Source organism: Pteronotus mesoamericanus, unplaced genomic scaffold (genome assembly GCF_021234165.1).
Source record: "Pteronotus mesoamericanus isolate MK-2021 breed Mesoamerican mustached bat unplaced genomic scaffold, CSHL_Meso_final contig_202, whole genome shotgun sequence".
Lineage (NCBI taxonomy): Eukaryota > Metazoa > Chordata > Mammalia > Chiroptera > Mormoopidae > Pteronotus > Pteronotus mesoamericanus.
Window position 1 is genome coordinate 8047684 of NW_026555086.1, and position 17237 is coordinate 8064920.

General features: G+C 40.3%; 1 protein-coding gene across 1 annotated transcript in view; it reads right to left on the reverse strand.

Moving 5' to 3' along the window:
• Positions 1–17237, reverse strand: part of PSME3IP1 (proteasome activator subunit 3 interacting protein 1) — a 28479-nt gene that overhangs the window by 4290 nt on the left and 6952 nt on the right. The window contains exons 2-6 of the mRNA XM_054570360.1: positions 14402–14543; positions 13782–13880; positions 13260–13382; positions 9004–9136; positions 4397–4461 (exon numbers count right to left, since the gene is read on the reverse strand). Coding sequence (XP_054426335.1) covers positions 4397–4461; positions 9004–9136; positions 13260–13382; positions 13782–13880; positions 14402–14528 — 547 coding nt within the window. The 5' untranslated portion in view covers positions 14529–14543. The remainder of the gene's footprint in view (positions 1–4396; positions 4462–9003; positions 9137–13259; positions 13383–13781; positions 13881–14401; positions 14544–17237) is intronic.

Here is a 17237-nt window from a genome sequence, read left to right on the forward strand (position 1 = left end):
GAGATATGACATTTTATTAAGTATTTCAAGGGTGAATTTCTTAGACAGAAAAGAAGGATCAAGCTCAGAGCACCTGCGGAGGACTAGGCTGGCCTAAGGGAAGGGCGGCAGTCAGCCGCGGAAATGCAACCAAAAAGCCGGACCTCTGTGGCGTCGGCAGAGCTTAAGCCACAGGACCACATCTCCCCATTGTCTAGGAGGTTTCAAGAAAGAAGAGACTGTGAGTCTGACACAGATTTCATTCCAAAAACAGTTAACTGTCCAAAGAGAACAAAATGGTGCCCTCTGATCTGACCCATTTGGTGAAGTTTTCTGCCAACTGCTGCATTTGCGGAACCGCATTGTCATACCAAATTAACACTGGGAATTACTAACAGAGACTGTGTCGGGATGCACACAGATGCGTGACTTGAGAGTAGATGGGGTCTACTTGTGCATTCACTGACTCTGCTCAGAGCTTAAGTCCAAAGCCTCTGGTGGGGGGTGGGGGTGGGGCTGAATCTCCACTGGGGCCACAGAGCTATCTTCTGGGGGACTGGGGGCGGGGGCAAATCCTTCTAGTGCTGAGGATAAGACTTTGAAGCAACATACAGCAGATAGTCTTCCTGTGTGGCCTTAGCTCCTAGCAAGAGGGTATTTCTTGCCCAGCTTCTGCTGTAAGAATGTAGGAAGGGGGAAGAGGAGGAGATTTAGAATGGCAAAAGAGAAGCCTCTGAAACACGTGCCTGCCTTGATATAAAGACCCTACGCGAGTTTTCCTTTCCACTGATTCATGCGAATAGTTCCTACCAGGGAATAAGCACCAGATACGGCACTACTAATTAACTAGTTGAAAGATGATTAAGATGCAGTATTATATATGTGCATGCATACAAACATGCAGTAAATACTTATTCTATTTAAGCAGTTTAGCAAGTCTCCTGTATATTAAAAAGATAACATCAGTGAGATGGAGTTCCTACGGTGCTGGCGGGGGGGAACATAAACTAGGAATAACTTCTTTGCAGGGCAATTTGGCAATACTTAGCTAAATTACTAATGTATATCCTTTTTGACCCAATAATTTTAAATATTTAACCTGATATATATTTGTGAATATAAAAAAAATGATGCATGTATAGGGTTTTTTAATACAACATCATGACAGAAAGAATGGAAACAATCTAAATGTTCATCAATTAAAAAAACGGGATAAATATACTATGGTACAACCACATAATGGAATACTACACAGCCTTAAAAAGGAAGGAAGAAGCTCTTTATATACAGATACGCAATGGTTCCCATGGTACAGTAAGTGAACTAAGAAATGCACATAAGAGTACGCTAATTAAAATAATGATGATGAGAAGAAGTACAAGAACACAACATAAGAAGTTTCTTAGCAAAAAATCAACTTGACCTGATCAAGCTCTAGATCTAATTACATTTTATGAGAAACACAGGATGTAAAGGAACACTGCGGGGATGCAATCAAGCAAAATCCAGTGTGAGAAACTCTACCGGACAAGGATAGTTTCTTCACAAACAAAATACAAATGAAACAAAACCTGAATTTAAAAAGAAGGAAGGCCTATAGGTTAAATGAGACTTAAGAGACACATTGTTACAATGTCACAAAATGGCGATATTCCCAAACTGATCTATTCATGTGAGCAATCCCGATCCCCAGCTGTCTTTTTTGCAGAAACTGACAAACTGACCCCAAAATTCATATGGAAACGCAAGAGACCTTGAAAAAGAACAAAGTTGGAGGGAGGACTCACACTTCCAAAGCAGTAGTGATCACGACTATGGTAATGGTATAAGGACAGACATATATAAATCAGTGAAGGGAAGAGTGAGTCCAAAAAGAAGACCACATTTGGTCCACTGATCTTCAAAAAAAGTGCCATGACAATTCAGTAAGGAAAGAACAGCCTTTTCAACAAATGGTGCTGGGCCAACTGAGTATCTGCACAGAATGAAACTGGATCCCTATCTCACACCATACATAAAAATTAACTCAAAATGGATCTATGACCAAAATGTAAGAGCTAAAACTCTTAGAACAGAGATAAATCTTCATAGACAATGGTTTCTTAGCTATAACAATTAAAAGTACAAGAAACCAAAGAAAAAATAGATAAATTAGATCTCATCAAAGTTCAAAACTGTTGTGTTCCTAGGACACTATTAAGAAAGTGAAGATACAATCCACAGAAAGGAACAAAATACTTGTAAATCATGTATCTGACCAGCGTGTAGGATCCAGAATATATAAAGAACTCTTAAAATTCAATAATTGACAACCCAATTCTAAAAAGACTCAGAATTTGAGTAAATATTTCTCTGAAAATAAATAAATGGCCAGTAAGTACATGAGACCGACATTATTAGTCTTCAGAGAATTGTAAACCAAAACCACAATGAAATATCACTTCATACCCACAAATATGAATAGTATATATAATAAAAAAGACAGTAACAAGTATTGATAAGGATGTGAAGAAACTGAAACCCTCATATACTGCTGGTAGAATGTAAAATGGTGCAGCCAATTCGGGAAAATAATTTGGTAGTTCCTCCAAAAGTTAAACAGAGTTACCATATGACCTAGCAATTCCATTCCTTGGCATATACCCAAGAGTGTTAAAAACAGCTCTTCACACAAAAATGTGTACCTGACTGTTCATAGCAGCATGGTTCATAATAGCCAAAAGAGGCAACTTACTCATTAGTTTGTCCATCAAATGATGAATTAACAAACGGACTGTGGCATGTCATACAATGAAATACTATTCCATTACATAAAGTACTGATACATGCTACAACATGAACTTTGAAAACATGTTAAGCAAAATGAAGCCAGACACAAAAGGCCATGTACTGTAGGATTTCATTTATATGAAATGTTCAGAAAAGGCAAATCCACAGAGTCAGACAGTAGATTAGCGGCTTCCAGTGGCTAGGGAGAGGAAGAACCGGGAGTAACTGCTAGTGGGAGTGGGGTTTCTTTTTGGGGTACTGAAAATGTTTTGGAATTAGATAGTGGTAATGAATACACATTTTTGTGAACATACTAAAAACTACTGAATTGTTCCCTTTAAAAGGGTGAATTTTATGGTATGTGAACTATATCTCAAATTTTTTTTTTAAAGCCTTATACCCAAATACAATGTCTAGTCCTCAGCTAGATCCTGACTGTTAAAAAAGCAATTGTCAAGAAAAAATTTTATAGGAAAATAAATACTAATTTGATCTATGCTAATACTTAGGAATTATCATAATTATTGTAGGTGTGGTAACAGGACTGCAATTATGTTTAAGCAAACAAACAAAAAAAGAACCCTTACTTTTTAGGGATACATACAAAAGAACTATGGATGAAACAACTGCTGTTGGGAATTTGCCTCACGATACCACAGTGGGGAGGTGTAAATAAGACTGGACACATGTTACAGATTGTTGAGGCTGCATGATGGGGTTCATTATCCCATCATTTTAACATCTGAATGTTTTAAGTTATCGATAATAAAAATTTTTTTTGAAGAATATATTTGTAATTGCTTGTACATACATAGAAGAGTTCTGGATGGATACATAAGAAATGTATGATACTATTTCCTTCTGGAAAGGAGAATTGGATGGAAGAAGATATATAGGTAGAAGGTAGACTCTTCATGGAATATCCTTTTTGAAACTAAATTCTACAGCAAAAAGGTATCAGCAACAGCTGCCCATTACCAGTGCTCAGATGCATATTTAAAAATATCTTTTTTTTTTTGAGAGGGAAAAATAAATGCAAGCTCTGTTTTATAGATGACCCGTTGAGTTTGGCTCAGACTCTCAGTCCCACAGGGAGGCAGAGGTAGAGCTGAAAACACTCTTGAATTTCTCACTCTTGATCCAGCCCCCAGGATACAGTCACCTTCACTGAAAACTGTGCCACGTATACAGTGCCAGACTGGATCACATAAAAGCAATCACCAAAGAAAGTGTCCTCCTGGAGACTGTAATAAAACTAGGCTCCAGCCAAACCAACCATCGGCCGGAGCCAGGCATTCTACCTCTCACTGGTAGCAAGCAGGGTGAAATCAAGAAACTTGACATTTGGGGAAAACAGAGAAAAATCCTTTGTGAGAAGAAGTGATATGACGAGGGCCCCGGCTTTGTAAGCGCTCCCAGAGAACACACTTGTCATTATCGGTACCATGGATTTCTAGCGTAACGCTTTGCAGGGCCGCCGACGCACCCTCGGGTAGGAACCCTGCCTGGTGTAAAGCAGCTCGGGAGGTGAGGTTTCGGTGGGCTAGCTGAGAAATGCATGCAGCCGTTCCAAGGGGCGGGGCACCCCAGTCTTTCACTGTGGTCATGCGCGTTACAAGCAGAGAACCGAAGGAAAGCTGCCACCCACCTTGATTCTTGCCATCTGGGTCAGGGTCCGATTTCAGTCTTTTTACACTGCTGCCACTCTCTGAGCTGTAACAAAAAACATAGTGATGTGAGCTGAATCCAGTCTCGGGGATCAAAGCTTTGAGAATCAGGAGCTCCAATAACCGCTGGTATGGATCTTAGGCAGCCTCAAGGGACAGAAACAATCTGAAATACAATGTCTTCATTTCAAAGTCTCCTAGTTTTATTATTAGGTATAAAAACAATTTAACCCCCTGGCCAATTCAGGAGGTAAAGCATTATGTCTTCCACCATTACCTAAACTTCAGATTCTTTGTTGTCCTTACCATCCATCGTGGTTAAAACCATGGATGGATTTCAGGAATATCTGGATACGTTCACAAATGACAAAAATGTAGTTATTAAAGACTGAGGGAAACATCTTTAGTGACATGCTAGAGGTTCTGAAAGTCATTCAGTAGACTGTCACTAAAAGAACATCTATGCCCTGACTGTTGTGGCTGTTAGCTGGGTGCTCTCACACAAAGTGAGAGGCTGCCAGTTTGATCCCTGTCAGGGCACAGACCTAGACTGCAAGTCTGGTGCCCCGTCAGGGCGTGTGCAGAGGCAACCCACTCACGTTTCTCTCTCACATCTACAGGCTTCTCTCCCTCTTATTCTCACTCCCTTCCCCTCCCTCTAAAAATAAACAAATGAAACCTTAAAAAAAATTTAAAATTAAAAAAATAAATAAATACAAGAACATTTAAACAATGTACTTCACTGAGGAAAGAAATAATCCCAGAAGGAAGGCCTTAATCCCAGAAGGAAGGGAACAACCCTGACAAATACAAATATAAATCTAAACAAATGTTGTCATTAAAAAAAAAGAAAGAAAAGAAAAAAAGAAAACATCTAATTTGTGGTGTTAAACATGACCATACTAAAGTGGTAAGCAGTAGCAGCATGTAAGAAAAGAAGAAGGTGATTGTAGCTAAAAGTCCTAAGGTCAGTGTATAATTTTGCAGGGAAGTAAGGTAGCTATTTACTTTAGGTTTTGCTAAGTGTGCCTGGTCAATTGCAACGTTAGCCATCGAAAGAACAGAAACAGAATACTTAAATCCAAACTAGTAGAAAGAAAAAAAGTGAATAAAATACATTTTAATCTTAATTTTTCTAAAGAGAATGCAAGAAAAAATTCTTTTAAGACAAATAACATTAAGATGGTAAAAGCTGTATCAAAAGTCCTAATAAATCCAACCTACCAGTAAAAAGAGATCAACAGACTAAATTTTAAGTTAGCTACTTATGACACACACCTAAAAACTTAAAATGAAACAATTATAGATAGACCTATCAGAAAAAAAATACTAACAACTTAACTACTGCATTTGAAACAAGACAAAATGGATGAATTCCCAGAGAATATAACCAAATAAAACTGACTCAAAAAGATATGGATAAGCTTAAACAGTCCTATAATCACAAATTTTAAAAGGAGGGGTCAAAATGATTTTACACAGGAGTTCTTCCAATTTTTCACAAAACAGGACTCTCCCATCTTATACAAACTCCTCCAAAGAACAGAAAAAGAAGGAACACTCCCTAATCATTTTACAAAAATAGTTTTAATCTTCATGTCAAAATCAAATAAAACTGGGGAGGGGAGTTAGGGAATACAGATGAGGCTCACTCCAGAACATATGTTCAACAACATTTAACAACCAATACAAAATATTAGCAGAACAAGCCAGTTAAGCTCAGAAAAGTAATGACGTATCATTGCCAAGCTGGGTTTCTCACAGGAATGCAACATTAGAAAAATCTGTAAATTTCATTTTTCATTGTAACAAAGAAAAAAAATTTTCAATTCAAAAGCAGAAAAAAATAGATAAAATTTAACAGTCCATGTCTACAAAAAAAATAAAACAAAAAAACCCCCAAAACCTGTTATCAAACTAGGAACAGAACTTCTTTAATTTGCCAAAGGATATCTGAAAAGACAAACGATAAATGCTAACTTTAACGTGAAAAAGTTACAAACATTATGTTTAAAATTAGAACTAAAAGAGGAATGTGCAGATTTGTTTCTATCTAACATTTTACTTGTAATTCTAACTAGTGAGGTAAGATAAGAAAAAGGAATTAAAAGATATAAGAGAATAAAACTGTAATTATTAAAATATGGTAACTTTCTGCATAGACATTTCAAAAGAACCTGCTGATAAATTATTATAGCTAATAAGAGTTACTAAAGAATTATCATTAAAGTTAGTAAGAGCTGGTGGCTAGATGTAAGTATTTCATCAACTGCATCTTTACACACCAGCAACAAAAATATATACAATATACTTAGGAATAAATTTAATTAAAAATGTGCACAACTTTTTTGAAAAATAACTGTAAGATTTTATAGAATGACATTAAAAAAACCCAATAAATGTAGATATATGCCATGGATAGGAAGACTCAAATTCATAATGACCTGTTCTCGCCATAAATTTAACAAGCAATTTAATAACACTTCAATAAAAATTCCAATAGAGATTTTTAAAGACCTTAAAATCTAAAATTTATATGGAAGAACAAAGTGACCAAGACATGACACCTCTGAGAAGAACGTAAGGGGACCTGCCCTGTCAGATATCATGATTTATTAAAAAGCTACAATACTTATACAGAATGATACTGGTCCAACAAATCCAAGGACAAGGGAAAAAAAGAACCCTCAAACAAACCCAAATATGTATGGAAACTTGTTACCCAAATACATATGGAAACTTGTTACAAGACAGAGCTAACATAAAAGATCACTGGGGGGAAAAGGCTGTATTTAGTAAATGCTGTTAGAAAATTTACTTTTCGTTTGAAGAAAAAAATTGAAATGGGATCCCTACCTCATTTGCTTCACAAAAGTTAATACAGATAGTTTAAAGACTAACATGTGAAAGACAAAACTCTAAAACTTTTAGAAGAAAAACTATCTTATGACCTCAGGGTAGGTATCAATTTCTTGAACAAAATATAAGATGCTCTAACCAGAAAAGAAAATACTGATACAGTTGACCACCTTCAAACAGTACAAACTCCCAGTTATAAAATAAGTAAGTCTTGAGGATGCAATGTACAGTATGGTGACTACAGTTAATAATACTGTATTGTATGCCTGAAAGTTGCTAAGAGCGTAGATCTTAGAAGTACCCATCATAAGAAAAAAAATTTTTTAACTGTGTGTGGTGATGGATGTTAACTATATTTAATTACAGACTCCCACACCTCACGCCAAATTTATGCACCAGAATCAGTGTAAGGCCTAGAAGCCACACTGGCAAACTCCCAGGTGATTCTGATAAACCCAGGCTGGAGACTCCTGCCCAGGAGGCTAATTTATCACCTTGCTACACAAAACAACAAGAAATGTAGTTTCAAAACATAAAGAGGTTATATATGCTTGCCACCCAGAAAGCTAATACAGCATCTCTTTGAAAGGTACCCCACCCACTCTGCAAGCAGCCAGACGCTACGGAGGGGACTAATTGCCCACCTAGGGGGCCCTTTGTTGGCGCAGTCCTCAAAGACCCGGGCCAAACAGGAAAGCTTAGGTGAAAACTGGCCTTTTCCAGGCTGCTGATTCTCCTCCCTCCTGCTGCTACGCCATGGAGACATTTTCACATGTAAACAGTGCTCCTAGGAGCGGCTACAGCAGGTGGATGGCGTGCCAAACCACAAGGCTGCATCAGTACATTCCCTTCAAAACACGTGGCTGGTTGACAATACACCATATTGATTTTCCTAATAGACTGCACTTACAAACTTGACATCATTTTGCTCATGGTACGATGGTCAAATTGCAATGGCCGGACTTAATCATTTTGGTGCCATTTCAGGATTTGGAAAGAGAGGAACAAACATAACAAAGAACTTAGCAATATCTCCAGGCAGTGCCACCACCCCCACATCAATGAAGCAGAGCCCAGTCAGGTCTATGACCCTGTCACAGCTGCCACGTTCTTACAGCCACAATGCCTTTGCAGCCGCTGCCCCGCCCCCTCCTGCCTGCCTGTCAAAACCTTAGTCATTTCCTCTCTCCTTCCCAGTGCCTGCCATAACTTCCCGAGCAGGAGCACAGGCTGGCCCTCCAGACAGTGGGGCTTCCTCCTCCCGCTCCTATTGCACCCTACACAAATGCTTTCCTAGAACCTGCTACCTCATTTGCTAGAAACATAAGTGCTCAAATATCGAACCCCTGCTCCTAGTATTTTGTGACCTTGGATAAAGGTTCTCAATCCCTCAAATTCTCGATCTCCTCATCCAATAATAGTTATTTGCATTTCATTGACTTCTTGAGAAGAACAAGTGAGATCATGTGCAGGAAGCACTTAACTCAATGCCTGGCACACAGCAGGTGCCCAGTGAAGAGTAGCTATTATTATGCTGAATGAACAGTCAGAGAGGGACCAGGGTCAAAGGCTATAGATGATACCAAAAGGGAAGGGGAGAGCAAGGTTAGGCTACCAAAGGCACTTCACTGAGACTTACACGCAGGTACTTTTGCTCTGGCTCTCGCACAAGCGGCATTTCAGGGTACACGGTCAGAGGGAGATTATAGTTGTGCAACTGCTGACTGACCTCTTATGCTTCACAGCTCCTGCCAACAGCTTTGCCTGGGAGAACTTGTTCTTGGTTTCTATGGGTTTCACAGCCACTTTCTTCTCCACTTCCTTCTTGTTTTCTGGAGAAATTCCAACTTTGTGGAGATTACTGTGAGTTACAGGTTAAGGGTCAAACTAATCAAAAAGAAGAGCTGTGGCAGAACAATGATAGATTGAGAGAAGGAACACAAAAATAATCCACTTGCACTTCAGCTCTGCCATGTAATGCTTAGCCTACTGATTTAACGACAACAAAAAAGCCCTCCCCTCTTTATTCTGCCACCAAACTCAGCTGATTTAAAGAGAAATGAAGCTGAACACACAGGAAGATGGCAAATCCAGCACAAAATAATATAGACAAGCAAACTTTCTCCCTCTAATTCTCTATGAAAGTCTGAGTACAGCCTGAAAACCTGCTATTACCAAACACATAGTCAGTACCATGTTTGCTAGGAAAAACAAAGATCTTAAAGAACATAAACGCAACAGAAAAAAAAATGGCTTCCCTGGAAATGTTTGCTTCCCACCCCCCCTTAAGGGTAAAATGAAATTTTGCAGAATGTCCTTATGACTACTAATGGCATTCAATCTTAGACACGAGGAAAACTAACTCCTACTCTGCTGGTGCAAAGCAACATCAAAATCACTTAAGGTTCATCGGAAAACAGTCAGCCTGTCTGTTGCCGTCACCACCCCCCACTCCTGTCACAGCCTACTGAGCGCTGCCTCCAGAGGCCCAGGAGCTACTTTTAAATACTCTCTCAAACACATTTTAATGAGAAGCCCCTGTGCCTATTCAACACAAGACACAAGAACCAAAGAGTTGTTTTTGAATCATAACCAATTCACTTGTAACATCGCTTTTTTCATGCTTGATGTCAATCTCTGGCTTCCAAGGTTTGTCACTTTCTTTTGTTCTCTCCACCAGCCTCCTCCCCACCTTCCCTTCCATTCTCTCTCTCAACCTATTATGCAACAGATGAGTATTCCAACAGGGAGCGATTCCTAGTCAAGACGCTGTAGTGTCCAACTGGGACAATGGTGACACCTAGTGCCCAAGGAACCTGAGAAGCATGTATTACCAACCCCGAGAGGCGGGGGTGAGGGCACATGGCCTAAGCTATTTATTTATGTGTCTTTAAACAACGGGGAAAACTGGGTACGAGAAATAAGGAAAGTCTAATTCTGATCACTCTTCAGGCACTGTCTCTGTTCTTATGGATACCAGTTACCTTAAATACCTGCAGCAGTCAATGGGGATGATGCACAATGCCCATTTCCATTAATTTAATGTTTTTAAGGTCATCATGGAAACAGATAGTATGTTTATACTAAATGTTCATTTTTTAAAGGCTAAAAATGAAAGAAACAGATTTTATCTGTGTAGTACAGAACGCCAAAAACCCTGAGCCTGCTGTGATTTTTACCTGTAACTCCATCATTAAGGGGTAGAAACTAAAAGAAAATTATTAACTATTGAAAAATAAAACAAATTGGAAATAACACAACGAAAGTACACATGTATTTATAATACCAAGACACATATAAAAACTAAAACTTAATTCTTTATTCTTTTGGAATGAAGAAAAATGTCCCACCTTTTCAGGGAGAGAGGAAGATGGGAGGAAGGAGGTAATGATACTGTTTTTGATCCACATCCAAAGCATAAGCAATTTCTTCCCTTAAGTCCCTCTACCCTGAAATGCTTTAAATACCACAAACACACTGCAAAACTCTCAAGGAATTCATTAAAAGGCACTTTTTGAAATTAGTTTTTAACACACATAATATGCTAAATACTGGTTAACCTGAAGGAAAAAAAAGTTTTGTTGTTTATAAGGTGCAAACCACAGCTTATTTGTATTTACGAGTATCACATTACAAAATGTATCATATTATAATAATCAATTAAAGCTGAAAACCAGCTCCTGGTTCTGAGCTTCTATCACAAACATCTAACCCTTCAATCCTATCCCAACATGTCTCTGGCTACATGCACCCTTAGGATTAGTGTATTATATGTCAGTGAGTTGGACGGCTTGCTTTTCTTCAGTTTTTCTAAACAGTCAGAACTTTCCAAGTTTCCAATGAAAGCCAATACCCCTGGGGCCTCTTCGATGTGGCTGTAGTAATGTCACGAGGACAAGACAGCCTCTTTGGCCTCACTCCTGCACTGTTCATTCTTCCCTTTGAACTGCAAACTGGAGGGCCTCCCACACTCACACCATAAGCGACACCGCTCTCCGGAACGCTGCGTTGGGAGGCGCTCTGTCTTGTGCTTACCAAATTAAGCACATAAAACAAGACAATTCAAATAAGAAGTGTAATTACTGTATTTCCTTAGAGAAAAAGCCTGGTGCCTGAAACAATGCAATACATATATCTGCGCTCTCTGCAAACAATAACGGATAGTGTTATTCTGGGGTCAGCAGAGGGGACTCCGGAAGAATCAGCCTCAGTCCCACAGCTGGGGTTGAGGTGTACCTTTCCAGCAACCCTTATTTTGGTATTACACCAGAATGCCACTAGGAGAACGGGGACTAAAGCCAGGTCTTTTGCTACCATTAAGAGAGGTCTTGTGGCACCGTGCTGCCGCCTTACTTTAATCACCACCACCTTGATTTAAACCAAATCCCTAGAAATCTCTGCACGCTTTTTCCCATATAACTCTTTAATGGAACCTACTGTACACTCCCCACAAAAACCAAAAAACAAAACCCAACACATACACGCGGTATCATATCAATCTTGGAAGAGAAGCCTGATCAATCACACTGGTAAGGTTATTCAATGTATTAACCTTGAAAGAGTCAAATCAGATTTCTCATAGGAGAAAAAAAATCCTAGGGCGGCTTCATTAACCTCTCCTATGAGCCATTCATTACTTTATCCACGTATATACTGAGAAACTAGTATACGCCAGGCACTGGGAAATCAGTGGTGACGAGGTTCTTGTTCTCGTGGAGCTTACTTCACGTTCCAGCAGTAAAGGGGCAAACGAACCAATACTTTCCAGTAGTGACAATGACAATGGCTCTTAAAAATGACATTACAGTGATGGGAGGGGGTGCAATTTTAGGTGGGGCGCTTAGGGAAAGTCTCTGTGAGGAAGGGAGATGTGAACTGAGACCCAACGCCATGAAAGGCAGCCTTGTAAAATCGGAGGGCAGGGCATTCTTGGCCAAGGAAACAGCAAAGCTCAGTGAGAGAGAAGCATAAAGAAGGCCAGTACAGCTGCAGTACGGCGAACACCAGAAAGAGTAAGTTCAAGACGCAATGGGGAGGTGGGTTGGCCTAAGTAACGCAGAGCCCTGTGGGGCCTGGTAAAAAATGTAGACTTAATGCTAAGTGCACCAGAAGGCCACTAGTGTTTCAAACAGGGAAGTGACAAGATCCCATGCACATTTCCAAAAGTTCCCTTTGACTGTACCTGGAGAAGGGACTGCTTGGGACGAGAGCAGAAGCAGAGACCATTTAGGTGGCCACAGTGGTCCAGAGAAGAGTCTGAGCCTACTGCAACGGCAATACGGATAGCAAGAACCACACAGATTTGGAGTAATTTTGGAGCTAATTTTTGAGCCAGGCACCTGGAGGTATAGGAGTACCATTACTGAGACTGAAAAGACCAGAAAAAGAAGAGATTTGGGGAAGGAGAGGCAGCGCGATGAGGACGGGCGTAGTGAGGCATGCATCTGAGAATTTTGATTTAGTCAAGTTACACTTGGGATGCCTATTAGGACATTCAAGTGAATGCTAAAAAGGCAATACTGATCCAAAGCAAAGTCACCTTTGCTGCTTTCTCTACCCCTCTATGGGGTACAGAGGTAGCTGCAGCTATAGGGAAGGTTAGTAAAGACCCCAGAGAGTTGGTAAACATTTTCTTTTAGAACTCAGAAGCCAATTTCTCCCCTGCATGAGGTATACTGCAGAGCCCATCTGTTTCAGAGTCCAATCCCATAAGACAAGAATACCCTGGTACTGACTATTAGGGCCTAGGCCTTTAATTAATCATAAAGGCTCTGGACTTTTGATTGCTACAAATTCTTACATGCAACGTAACTCTGTAAATCACTGGCAGTTAGTTATTCAGAGTCATAAAAATGTCACCATTGAAAGGGAACTTAGAGATCACCAGGTAGAAGAGACCTTCATTCTCTTTATAAAGACACTACAATCGCAGAGGTTGATGGGAAAACTGACACCTTAGAGACTTCTCTCCAAGTACAAAGGATATTCTGTATTCCTTCAGTTCTTTCAGTTCTTCTTCTCTTCGTTGCTTTTCTATTAATTCCTGCTGCCGAGAAACCTCATCAAGGAAGTTGGTCTCATCTTCATCTAAGCCTCTTACCATGTTTTCTGAGGAAATAATTAAACAAGGACCACTGAGCAGGCTAAAGGGAAAATACAGTCAAATAAAAATTTTCCTTTTCCTTTTTCTAAATAAATGGCAGATCCTTCAGGGGATTAGAAGAAAGAATTTGTAAACACCATGGCTTTTGAATAGATAACATGGCATAAAATCAAGGCATTTCTCCCATTACTAGATATTAGCATAGAATTAAAATGGGTATCTTGAGGTCTAAACAAAAACGTTCAATGTCGTCTAGAAGTTTGTCTCTCTTCCAGCAAATAAGCATTTAGAGACTAAATAATCAAGATAATGCCACGGCTATTTAGAAAAAGTGCGGCATGAGGCCAAGGGGCACTGAGAAGACCCCGCAGAGCCCCGTGGGCTCCGCGCTCTCGGAAGCTTACTGAATTTGAACTGCTCCTCGTACTCCTGCTGCTTCCTGTCCTTCTGCTCCTGTAGCCTTTCATAGAGAGACCGCGGGTCATAAACCTCCTCTGGACACTCTGAAAGGAAGAAAGAAGGGGAGAGAGAAAGGGCGGGGGTGGGAGGAGAAGATGCACACTTTATCACTCTGTCATATTATTTTGGAATTGCAAAGGATTTTACAGATCAAGTCAAGTCCCTGCATGATCTGAGGGCAAGGATAACACAGAAATAGTACAAAGTCCATAGCTTCCCTTTGGCCCTCAGAGCCAAATGTCAGCAGTGCCCATGGCCTGAGAAAAGTAACTGAATGAGGGGTCAGCCCAAACTGTACCTAGCAGCAGCATTCTCAGTTGTTCAGTTCTCGGATCCACATGTCTAGATAGAACAAACTAGCAGAATCTCCTGGAAGACAGTGTGGTAGAGTGGAAAGGACAGGCACGTGAGTACCCTGGCTGTGCTCCCGGCTCTGGGGGCCTAGCGGAGGCTCCTTCACCCCTCTGGGCCTGTACTCCAAAGCGAGGGCACTAATACCTGCTCTGCAGGGCTGTTGTGAGGACTGAGATCATTATGTTCAACGCCAAACTGTAAGCCCACATACCTTCTGGATCTTCAGGTTTTCGAACCTTCTCCCATTCTTCCTGCCTCCTTTTGCGCCGTTCATCCAGCTCTGCCTCGGTCACAAATCTCTTTTTGATAACAAGGTTACCGTCATCCCCTCCATCCATTGTGGAACAATCAGTCTACGGAAAACAGAGAGAATGTTTCAAGTGAGAATTACAATTAAAACTCCAAGGAGAAACAGAAGATTTAGCTCTGTCTCACCCAGCAACAGACTACCTCGAACTCCCCTTTGACCTTGCATTGAAGAAATCCTCAAGTAGTTTAATTTATAGGTCAGTGAAAAAGGCACGTGATTACATTTCCTCCGTTGTATGAAGTAGTTTTATTACCACTACATTATCTACGAAGTCAGCAAAAGGATATGGAATAATTGTCATTATGTACTGTTCCACAGTAAATCTTACATTGCAAATACTTCTCGACAGATTTCCTCCTGGGCACCCTTCTTCCCAGTTCGCATCCTCCTCTATTTCTGTAACACCTGACATTGTTACTTTTTGAAATTCCTGTTTCAGGGACATCACACTGCCTCCACTCTCCTGTTCTTGTTTCCAAATAGATTCAGAATGAAGAAACTCAGGCATTCAGGGAGCCTTCGAGAGCAACCCTGGCCTATAGAGCGAGAGATGTGCCTAGAGGCACACAAACCGTGAACGGGAAAAGTGAGACTACAAGAACTCAGATCTCCCAACTTTAGATTCAATGTATTCTGCGTTATACTCAGCTGACTCCTCCTCCATCCCCTTCCTGACCTTCCTCCCTGCAAATTCCATATCCGTGCCATCTAAGATTCTATCTTCAGCCCTTCTCTTCTCCCACGATGACCTCAACCACTTTGTGCACACCTTGGTGCGGAGGATTCCCAAACCCTCTCTGTGTACATACCTCTAACCTGGACCCCTCTTCAGAAAGGCAAGGAAAAGGAAATAATGACAGAAAGTTGTGTATTATTTCTTTTAAACAAAATTTCTCTGCTTTTCTTTGCTGTTGTCTTTCCTTTTGAAGAACTATTATGTGCTATTCACAGAATTACATGCTAATAAGGAAGCATATAATTGATGTGCTGTACTGGCACATCAAGTCAATGTCCATTTCAAGATGACCCCTAATAACCAAAATAAGAAGACTCAATACTCTGGTTTCTCTTCAGAGCATATAAATCTTTCACCTTTGACAAAGTAAGAAGTCTCTACTGCTAGCACAGAAATAAAACAGCAACATTTACTGAGCATTACCATGTACTGAATACTTTTTATGTATTATTACCTCATTTACACTCACACTGACCCTATGAGAAACACATCTGTTTACGGAGGAAGAAACTGAGGCCCAGAGAAGTTAGGTCACTTGTCGAAGGTGATGAAGGTGAATGGTAGAGCTCGGAACCAAATCCAGGCCTGACATCAAAAATTCACACGTCCTTCACCATTGCCCTCTCCAGACACCGCGGATCCTCACTAAAAAGCACATGTTAATTTCAGCTCTCTTCCTACATCAAATTCCAGTGCTGGGAATGTTCTTGTAAAGACGTTATTTAATAAAGATGAAAAAGCTGAGACAATAGATCCAAACATTTAGAACAAGGGGAGAGTCTCAGCCTAAATTCTACTGTTGCTGAAGTTTAGTTCAATGTAACAATAAGAGAATTTTAAAATTTCCTAGAAAGAAAACCAAATCAATTGACAGAACCTGTGGCTCCCACTAGAGCCCACTACTTGGACACTTCCGATTTTGCATCATGTGACATCTCCTCCCAGAAGCCTATTACAGAAACAGAACTGTCCAGTCTCTGTGAACATGCCAAACATTCAATTTCTGCAGAACGACCTCTTGTAAAACAGGAGCCAGCATTTTCTTAAATGCTCCTGGCAGAGACAACATCCACCATGGAGGACTCCAAGGGACCGGAGAGGTACTGGCCTCTCGATCTCCCCCTTTCTTATCCTCTGCTGGCGGTAGCTCTCCTCTCTCACCCTGCACTGGCAGTCTGAGTTCTTCCCTCACTCGCGTTTCCCAGTAGATAACTCTAGTGGAATGGGTCCTTCCCACCCATTAATCTGACTCTCCACCTGGTGCCTAGAGATCTTCATCCAGCCTGTATTTAAAAACTTCACCACACTCCCTCCTTGAGCAGATCTCACTGACAGTATAATTCTTCCTTAAACTGCACTGAACTCTGTCTCCCTATAAATTCTACACATTGGTTCGACCCACTGGGACTAAACAAAAGGAGCCAAGTCCCTTTGTCAACCTGACAATGCTTGAAGTTGTTTAAAGACAACTGCCATGTTCCTCCTATGTCACTTTTCTGGGCCAAACATCCCTATGGAGAAAAACAGTAGCAGTGTCTCAAAGTAGTGCCTTTATCAGATTGCATATGATTTAAACCCAAGAAATGAGTATTACAATCTGTAATGCCAATGACATCTCTTCATTCTCATACATTTTAAAAAATGGAAATATATATTTATATTGGGAAAAAACTTCCAATAGGCCAAAATAAAACCTAGAATCTCACACACTTTCTTCTAAAGAAGAATTCAGAGACTCTCAAAATTTATTCTTATAAATCAAAATTAAGAAAGGAAAATCATTTACTTCAGTTTCATGGCCTGTTGAGTTTTTGGAAAGAGAAGAACCTACCTTAATTTAACCTTCACAAAGATCCCTGAAACTCAGGGACAAAGCCTTTAGGATATTTGTAACCAAGGGTTTGAATCTGTGAAACTCCAGAGCAGATTTCCAGCTGGCATGCCACAGCAGGCACACTGGAGCACCACAGAGTTTTTAAAACATGCAATACCTGACTACTT